This window comes from Sceloporus undulatus, chromosome 5 (genome assembly GCF_019175285.1).
Source record: "Sceloporus undulatus isolate JIND9_A2432 ecotype Alabama chromosome 5, SceUnd_v1.1, whole genome shotgun sequence".
Taxonomy (NCBI): Eukaryota; Metazoa; Chordata; class Lepidosauria; order Squamata; family Phrynosomatidae; genus Sceloporus; species Sceloporus undulatus.
Window position 1 is genome coordinate 115,938,711 of NC_056526.1, and position 10,471 is coordinate 115,949,181.

The 10,471-nt window shown below is 42.0% G+C and overlaps 1 protein-coding gene across 1 annotated transcript in view; it reads left to right on the forward strand.

Moving 5' to 3' along the window:
• Positions 1-643: 643 nt before the first annotated feature.
• The window catches only part of NWD2 (NACHT and WD repeat domain containing 2), a 69,418-nt gene continuing 59,590 nt past the window's right edge, over positions 644-10,471 (forward strand). The window contains exon 1 of the mRNA XM_042470370.1: positions 644-1,070. Coding sequence (XP_042326304.1) covers positions 869-1,070 — 202 coding nt within the window. The 5' untranslated portion in view covers positions 644-868. The remainder of the gene's footprint in view (positions 1,071-10,471) is intronic.

Below are 10,471 nucleotides of genomic sequence, written 5' to 3' on the forward strand. Positions count from 1 at the left end.
CAACGCAGCCGCTGCCTCTTTCATGGGCTCTTCCAACTGAGGGCCTTTTATTGAGGGGCTGGAAGGCATAACCTTTCCGCTTCCTGGCCCCCTGCGAGGAAGGTGCCCTTGCCAAAGAGAGGGGCAGACAGACAGGGACTGGAGGCGGCAGGGGGCAAGGAAGAGCCACCCTCCTCCTTGGTGGGGCTTTTTGTTCTGGACTTGCCTCAGCCCTCTCCAGAGGACTATAAGAGCAGCCCCAGCCCAGACCCAACTTGGGCAGAGAGGAGGGCAGGAAAGACGCTCCTCTTGGCAGCCTCCAAGTTGAGGGCGCTTCTGGAGGCGCGCTTGCCACTCTCATCCTCCTCCTCCTCCTTATCATCGTTATCGTTTTCTTTCCCTCAAGGACTCGGCTTTGGGAGTCTCCCCGCCAAAACAAGCAACGAAACAAGAGCTGAATGGTGGGAGCCTTTTGGGGCTGCCTCCCAGGACAGAAGTCAAAGAAGGTCGCGCTTCTTCGGCGGGAAACGAACCAGAGAGGAGCTGAGGGGGCGCGGGTTGGGCTGGGGGCTTGGTTTTATTTGGCTATTTAGGAAGGGACCCTTCTCCTTCTTCTTCTCCTCCTCTTCTTCCTTCTCCTCTTCCTTCCCCTCCTCCTTCTTCTTTTCCTCCTCCTCCTCCTTCTCTCTTCCTTCTTTTCCTTCTCCTTCTCCTCTGCCTCCCTGAGGCGCCTCTTGGCCGCAAAGTTTTCCCGCCCCTCCGGAGAGACATGGCTCCCCTTCCGTCCTCCAGAGGACCCTGAAGGCCACTTGAGAGGAGCCCAGAAGACCCCCATGGCCTCAGCCCAAGGCAGCAGCTGAAGCAGCAGCAACCCAACTGAGAGCGAGGCATGTCTTCTGCCCCGGGCCCCGCGTCTGCTGCTCCTGCGGCGGGGGCCATGTGGCCCTCGGGGCCGTCGTCGGGCAAGCTGCCTTCCCCGCGGGAGTCTGCGCTGCGGAGGGCGGCCTTCGCCGGGAACCTGTCGGCGCTGCCTCTCCACTGGGCGCCCAGCGGCAGGAGCGTCCGGGTCTTCGTCAGCGCCAACCCCGAAGGTAAGGCGCCCCGAGGAGGAGGAGGAGGAGCAGGGGAAGCAGGGCAGGGAAAGAAGGCGCCTCTGGAGGGAAGGAGGCAAGGGACAGCCTCTGCGCCACTTGGGCACTTTCAGCTGGGCACTTGAGGGACTTCCTTCCTTCCTTAACTGCGCTTGCTTTGGGTTATCTGGTCTATCCCACCTTGAGGAGAGGCGGGAAAGAAAGAATAACGATAATAATAATAATAGAATCATAGAGTTATAAGAGACCACAAGGGCCCTCCAGTCCAGCCCCATTCTGCCATGCAGGAACTCTCCATCAAAGCATCCCCTGTGACAGATGGCCATCCAGCCTCTGCTTAAAGGAAGGAGGCTCCACTCCACTCCGAGGAAGGAGTGTGTTCCACTGTCAAACAGCCCTGACTGTCAGGAAGTTCCTCCTCATGTTGAGCTGGAATCTCTTTCCCTGGAGCTTAAAGCCATTGCTCCAGGCCCTGTTCTCTGGAGCAGCAGAAAACAAGCTTGCTCCCTCCTCAAAATGACATCCCTTCAAATATTTAAACAGGGCTATCATATCCCCTCTTAACCTTCTCTTCTCCAGGCTGAACATCCCCAGTTCCCTAAGTCGTTCCTCATAAGGACATGGTTTCCAGACCCTTTATCATTTTAGTCACCTTCTTTTGGACACATGGCTCCAGTTTCTCCACATCCTTTCTTTCTTTCTTCATTGCACTTTGTATGTTTAACATGGCCTGTCCCACCTTGAGGAGAGGTGATGATGATGATGATGATGATGATGATAATAATAATAATAATAATAATAATAATAATAATATGTGTGTGTGTGTGTGTTTTCCCCCAGGGTTTTAGCACGGTCTATCCTACCTTGATGAGAGGCAGGGCAGAATAATAATAATAATAATAATAATAATAATAATAATAATAATAATAATAGTGTGTGAGTGTGTTTTGCAGGATTTTAGCATGGTTTGTCCTACCTTGAGGAAAGGTGGGAAAGAAATAATAATATTAATAATGCATGTGTGTGTTTTCCAGGGTTTTAGCATGGTCTATCCCACCTTGGGGAGAGGCAGGGAAGAAATAATATTGATGATAATAATAATAATGATGTGTGTGTTTGCCAGGGTTTTGAGGAGAGGAAGCGAAGAAATGATGATAATGATGATGATGATGATAGTAATGATAGTGTTTTCCAGTGTTTTGAAATGTTGTGTCCCACTTTGAGGAGAGGTGGGAAAGAAATAATAATAATAATAATAATAATAATAATAATAATGTGTGTGTGTATATTCCTGTTGTTGTTGTCTCTATCCACTGGAAAACACACACACACACACACACACCTGGCTTGGAGCCTATACTTCTGTAGCCCATCTTAGGATAACATTGTGTCCCATACATATCTAGAATTCATAGACCTGGCCAGGTTAGTCTGAAAAGGGATCTTGTAGCACCAGCTTGGCATCACAATTTGGCCTGGGCTTGGCAAGCAGAATGGATCTGAGTGTTTTTCTTTCTCTACTGGAAAATGCACACTTACACAGATCCATTGGTTCTTTCACCAGATGTTGGCCTGAAGAGGCAACTGGCTACACTTCTGTAGTCCAGGAGAACATTGTGTCCCATGCATTTCTGGAATTCAAAGCGATAGCTGTGTTTTAGTCTGGAAAATCACTCTGCAAAGGGATCTTGTCACACCTTTGAGACTGGCAGGAAGAAAGAAGCTGGGGACATGTGGTTTCCTTGATCTGAGCCTATTTCATCATCTACCAGAGATAACTGACTATACTTCTGTAATCTGGTGTTGACGTATACTGTTGTGTCTTATCAGGCAAAAGGTTCATGTAGGACCTCTGAGACCAACTGAAAAGAAGAAGCTGGTAGATAAGGAAATAGGCTCAGGTCTAGGAAACTACCAGCTTTAGTCTCAAAGGGGCCACAAGAGCCTTTGGCATGATGGGACACCATGTTTGTCAATGCTAGACTACAGAAATATAGCCAGTTATCTCTTCGAGACAATTTCTGGCAAGGAACGTTTGCTTTTCAGCATTTTTCAGTGGAGAAAGAAAACCACTCAGATCCAATCTGCTTGCCAAGCTCAGGCATCATTGACTGTGATGCCAAATTGGCACTACAAGATGCCTTTGCATAGTGATTTTCCAGATTAACACACCTTTGTCTTTGAATAGTGTCCTGTGTGAGAGTTGGTGTGTTCAGGATGAAATATTGACCCATGCATTCTGAGGTAAACTCGATGCCACAATCGCCCAAAACCCAGTCAGTATTTAGGCTTTACTAGGCAGTCATGGATCAAGCTTTAACAGTATGCCCTGTATCCTATGTTCCTGCTTTCTGGGCAGCCTAGAAGTACCTCCATCACTGCAAGTGAATTCTTACCTCCACACTTCCAGGAAAAAGAGACATGTTTTCCTTTCAGATTTTCCTTGCCACCTGCAGGTTGGGAGCCAATTGCCCACAACGTTGTCGGGTGTTGGTTGTCCTCCACCATTTGGGACTGTGCTTCAATCTTGCAGATTTTTCTTTTTAAAGGCTTTCCTAATAATTGGCAGTCTCTTGGGTTATGCTTGTACCTAATTCTATGCATCTAGCACATTACAAGGCATCCTAACCGTTGCCGTTCCAGCAAGTCGGTCAGTAAGTGAGGCAATCATTAGATCTGGAGCAAGTTACCACTTGGGAATTCTGTAGTATTTAAAGTTAAATGGCTTGTCTCACGGTTTTGCTTTTCTGTGCGTGCTGGTGATTACTTGCTACAGTGAGGCTCCCATATATTGCCTTTGTATTCCATTTCATGACTGATGATATTTATTGTCACTGAAAGTGTGTACAATATCGTTTTGCACTCCACCCGCTTCTCTCCATGAAGACTGAGCACATTAGTTCTGTATTTAAAGGAAGAGATCTGGTGACTTCTGAAATGCTTTTAGAATCATAGAGTTGGAAGGAATTGCAAGGGCCATCTAATCCAACCCCCTGCCACTCAGGAACACAAACCAAAGCATTCCCCAGAGATGCAAGAAAGAAAAGCACCAAATCAGCTGATGTCTTTTTTTCTGTCTCTGGTTGGGATCAATCCATCCTATCCTCATTTTACTTCAGCCTTGGCTGGAAAAGAAACTACTAGAGGATATTGCCAGGAGCTGTTCTTACTTTCCTCCTTTTTTGTTGCTGTGTTAATTCACCTACATTGAGACATAGCCAGAGGAGAGATTCAGCGTCTTCTTGAAAAACGAGGGCCTGGAAGCCATTGGTCATTCATTGAGCCTCAGAAGTGCTTGGGTTCGGCTTGCTGGTTTCAGGAAGAGCAGTGAAGGATGAATGGGAGCTGCTTATAATTCCTCTGGCAAAGCATCCTCAAGGCCAGTATGTGAATCAGTTGTACCTTTAGTGGCAGCCATATATTGCCACTAGAAAATTCTCCAGACTTAGATGAGTTAACAACTCCACCACAGGCATGGTCACAAAGGTCACTAAGGCTGCGCCCACACCTGCAAAATAATTGAGCTCCACTATGTATTATCCTGCTCCAGTTTGACTCCTGTTAGCATCTGATGTACCCAATATAATTTGACCCCAATGTTTATTGACAGCCACACATCCCCCACACCGGGGTCAAAAAAGAGTGCCCTACCATATCCATTTGGTTGCTGCATTGGGTTATTTTCAGTCACATGACTGCTGCAACTACGGCGGGATACAGACTGCCCAAAAAGGGCCCTGGTTTGCTCCATGAGGGAGCCACAGCAGACAAACCGCGCGGCTCCGTCACAGAACAAAAAGAACCTGCAAAAGGCGGGTTCTTTCTGCAGCGCGGTTGTGACACCGCAAGGCGCCAATGGCACACTTGCAGCATCACAAAGGTGCCAGACGTGCAGATGCTAGGCATCCATTAAGTCAAAATGGCGGCGCCCATATGTACAGGGCGCCGTCATTTTGACACCCTTGTCATGTGCGAGGGGCAGGTCGCATCTGGAAGTGCCACCCCTCGCACGTAACGACGGTGCCCCATAGGGTCCGTCTGTACAGCGCCTTCATTTCTTTATTCCTGGCACACATGTCCACACCTATTAACCAATAGCCTTTCTTATTTTCCTGTTAGTCTTACCACCTACTTCGCACTTTCATTGGATGGCTCCCCCTCCAACCTCTTTCCCTATTTATGCCCCATTGAGTGATTGTGAGCGAGGAAGGGAAATGTAAATGTCTCTCATGCACCCCTCCTGCCCCAGTGAGAGACTCTTCTTACTGATCAGAGGAACATGAACACACTCTCTTTCCTCCCCCATCCAATTGTGTAATAAAATTCAATAAAATAATAAATATTCAAACAAATGTAACACACATCCGCCAGCTAGAAATGAATGTTAAAATATGGTGAAGACACATTTGTGGGACTTAGGCAAACCCTCCATCTTGCCCTCAGTCACACCACTCCCTAATGCTACCCCAGTCTTGATTTTGGCACAGGACATATGTATTTTAAAAATCACCTTTTTTTTCTAAAACGGTGGAGTAAAAAGTGAGGTTTTTTTCTAAAAGAAGCACTTTAACTGTGAAGGTGGTTGTATGTCCAAAATCACCAGAATCTAGGTGGGTATAGATCTATTTTTATTAAAAAAAATTGCTAGTGTGGATCCAGCTTAAGAAGCTTCCTCAGCCTCTACACAAGGAATACTACTTTTCCCTTTTCCTCTAAAAATTGGATATTCTTATCACAGAAACATGCACAGCTTTGCTCTTTGCATTATTCTGCAGATAGAGACACCCTTAACAATGAATACAAACTGACAATAAACCAAGGCTCAAGAGTTGAACCAGAGGTCCTAGCATTTGACATTTCCAAACAGATTTAGCAAGGAGCAGCTTCTCCAGCTGTAGCAATGAGATATTGCTAACTTATTTTAGTGTGACTGTAAGTTAACAGAGATATGAATTTAATACCTGGTACATATACAGAAAACTGGGCTTTTAAAACAAAAACACAAATTTAAGTTAATATAGGTAGCAATTACAGGATTTGTTTAAAATTACATGATCTATTCTTGTCACTTGCTTCCTACAAGTTATGATGTAGATTAGAACTATTTGGTTTATTAGAACTATCTTTTTCTTCAGAACAGTTTTGTTTTCTAAATTAAATATCTAACAGTTCTTGTTGGCGGGGGGGGGTGTGAAGATCATTAGGTAAACTGTCCTACTATGTAATATTGCTGAAAACAAAATGGGTAACCTTCTAATAAAGATTGAAAAGCACAGAATATTGGAATTTGAAATAAAAGTTTTACATTTCAGCTAAAGATGTACAAGTCAATAAATGAGACCCCACATATAGATTTTTAAGCTACTATTATGAGTGGCGAGCAATCAATGGGCATATACTTACATTTAATGAAAACTTTCCTTCTTCCTCGATTGTTTTTTAGGAACAAGAGGCTTTTCAGTTGATAGCTTGGTCCAGATCATCTACAGAAACTATTAGATTAAGCTATTGTTTTATCTAAATTAGGATTGTAAAATCATCATTAGAAGCCCTTGAAAGGATTTATTATTGTGTTGTCAGTAGCTGAATCTTCACAGCTGATAAATTCAGAGATACAGTCTTACAGATAAAACATAGGCAGTAGTTAGCAAGTATAGTATGTTGTAAGGTATTAAAACTGTAATAGAAAAGCAAACTGCAAGAGGGCTATTGGTTAATTCAAGCATGTTTGTCTGATCACCCATCTGCCTTTTAACCAATTAATTAATTATATTCAAATACATTTTCATATTACCAGAACAATATAGGGGCCTTTTTCAATAACTGAAGAACATTTACTCACTCATAAAATCTGCCCCTTGTTACAAGAAACAGAAACCATCTTCAATATTTTCATTTTCACTCTCTACCATAGTAACATAGGCTACATCTGCACTGCAGAAATAATGTAGCTTGACACCTCTTTAACTGCCATGACTCAGTGCTATGGAATCTGGGATTTGTAGTTTGGTGTGGTAGCAAAGCTCTCGGATGGAGAAGGCTGAATAGCTCAAAACTACAAATCCCAGGATCCCATAGCATTGAGCCATTGCAGTTAAAGCAGTGTCAAATTGCATTATTTCTGCAGTGCAGATGCAGCCATACCCAAACCCAAATAACCTACATAAAGAAGTGTGCTTTAATCAAGTCTCACTGGATAAATATGACTTCTCTAGACTGATCAATTTATTGGCCTTCAACTTTGTGTTCAAGCCAAAAGTGACTTGTTCCATTATCACTAACCTGTTTTGCTTTCGAGGGAGGGAATACATACTGTTGGTTGCAAAAGAGGTGTATAAGGAAAAGAAAGTCATACATGAAATGTAAAGGAGGACAGAAGCTTTTAGCCCATGAAACTTCAAGAGCCTATTTTCTCATCCCAGCACATCATACTGTATCTTCCTTAATTGCCTTTTTATACACAGAAGTCTTGTCCTCATTTACGTCTGCTCACCCTGAAGAAAGAAGTAGATAAATATGTCCCCATGTTGTCAGTTGGAGTTACAAGTGATGCCTAAGTCTGAAGATATGGAAAACTACTGGATTAAGTAAAGCTTTAGTAACAGATGCATTGCTTAAAGTTTCAGTCTACTCAGTAGTAAGAAAGGAAACAATATATTTATTTTTGTTAGTACATCATCACCTTTCAGTCTAACAGCTTCCAAGGTAGTTTACCATTTAAAACTTTAAAAAAAAAAGTCCAAAGTAGGAAAGCAAATCTACTAGGTGAGAGCCTTAACAAAATAGTAGAAATATTCAGATTATCTATATGCCGTAATCAACCAATAGCATGCAAATATGATGCATTTCCTATATGGATAGCATTTCCATTATAATCCAAGAATATACTCTTACAAATACAATTGTATGAATATTTCTTTTACTACCTGTGCTGTCCGTCAAATGTGTACATGTATAACTCTTTCATATAATGATCTATACATGGCTTGGATGGGATTTCTTATAAAAAGAGAACAATCGTGCAGGAAATTAAGTAGCTTTTCAACCTGTCATTGAATGCTCTGTTTAATATACAGTCAGCCCTCCATATCTACAGATTTCCTATCCATGGATTCAAGTATACACAGCTTGAAAATATTTAAAAAGATATAAATTCCAATAAGAAAAACCTGATTTTGCCATTTTATATAAGGGACATCATTTTATTTGGCTATGATATTGAATAGGACTTGAGCATCCATGGATTTTGGTATCCATGCGGGTCTCTGGAACCAAACCTCAAGGATAACCCTTGCAAGGTCATGAAGATATGGCCATCATCCACTTGCACACTAACAACAATGTTTTTCACTAACCATGTTTATTGTTACATCCCAAAAGACAGGCTTTGGTTAGCTTAAACCGTGTCTTATTTAATGATGCTAGGATCACATTCTTTTATGATCCAGTCATTTTCATAACCATAATTTACACTAACCATGGCTTCTTCTTTTTAATAAACAACTAGTTAGTGAGAAGCAGTAAATGTCACATACATCAAATGGGCTGCAGAGCCACACCATTAATCAATCTACTTGTTACTGACGTCTCTGATAAGCAATGGGTCTCCAAGGCTAAAAGCAAACATATTTTCCAGTTCTGCTTCTTATGGTATTTTAATTAATGTTGCCAGAGGTTGAATGTGGGTTTTATGCATGCAGGCGATATGTTCTGTGATGGAGCTTGGTCCCTCCACAATCAGGATTCAGATGTTCTTCGGGACATTTTCTAAGTGAAAATAGGTGTCTTTCCCTCATCAGCCTTTCTCTAAATTATCTTCTATTACAAAAAAGAAAAAGAAAAATATCATTAGCGCAATTGATAACTGAAATTAGTTAAAACAATAATGCAATAGGTCATGGTTAACAAAGATCCTAAGACTTGATTACTGAAAGGCTGAAATCCTTTGCATGCTTTCTTGGGGATAAAATCCACTATTCTGCCAGATTTTGTTCTAAGTAAGTATGCATATGATTAGGCCCTACATAGAATGGTTGATAAGAGTTTCTCTACCATTTCTTGTCAAGTAATGTAACAGTCAGCTTCATTGCTAGCCATCAGTGTCAGAGAATACAAGGGCAAGCTAGACAAGAATTAGAAAAATTAAACTTTTAGATTTTTTCAGCAAGTGTTCATGTGCAAATTTTAACAGGGTACAGATCTGCATGTATAGTTTTGTTTTGATATATGACCATCAATTTCTAAAATATATTGTTAGAGCACTGTAAAAAAAATTGAACTTAGGGCTATCACATGGGGCTTTTAAACTATGATTCCCATGGTAAGGAAGCAGCATCAGCGACGATGATCATACAATGCCACTTACCTCCCATAGCTGCCCTGTCCCTTTTCATTCATGGGGGAATTGCCAATTGCACAGGGTGCAAAAAGCCACTCCCGGAGCACTCGCACAATTGTCAGTCACATGATGTTATTGTCCACTCCTCCCCTTTCCCTTCCCCTCACTTTGTTTTAATTTTTTTCTCTTTTTTTTAGTGCAATTTCAGGGCTCTGCAGCCCCAACATTTTTAAATTCATTTAAAAAATTTTTAATCAAGGTTGCAAAGCTCCATAACTGCATGAAAAAATTGGAAAAATACTAAAAGCCCTTGTGTCAAGTTCAGAAACTTCAGTTGGTACAGAATATGGCAGCCAGGTTGGTTAATGGTACACCTAGGTCTGCCCACATCACACCAGTTTTAAAATCCCTTCACTGGCTGCCTATTAGTTTCCGGGCAAAATACAAGGTGTTGGTTTTAACCTTTAAAGCCCTACATGGCTTGGGTCCTGACTTCTTACAGGAGTGCCTTCTCCCATATAATCCACCCTGCACTCTTCGTTCTGTTGGGAAGAATCTGCTACAACTGAAGAGGATTAGACTTTCAACAGTGACCCAGAGATCCTTTTCAGCAGTTGCTCCTAGACTCTGGAACGACCTGCCAGATGAGATCCGTCAGATTACCACCTTGGAAACCTTCAAGAAGGCTATTCAGACAGATCTCTTCTGGCAGGCCTTTCCAGATTAGAACACCTTGCTGACCTGCTTTCCCCCCTCTCCCCCTTCATCCTCCATCTTTTATCTTTTACCTTACCTGGACTCTGCTTGAAAATTTTATCTAATTTTAGTGTATTTGTATATTAATGTTATTAATTTTTCTTTTTTGGTTTAATCTCTTTTTAGGACTCAATTGCGTTTTTATGTTGGGGGGAGGGTTGGGGATTTGGGAATTTTTAATGCATTTCTCTTTTAATTGTATCTTTTTAATTGTATTTTACTGCTGTAATCTGCATGGAGATTAAGCGGAATATAAATTATTATTATTATTATTATTATTATTATTATTATTATTATTATTATTATT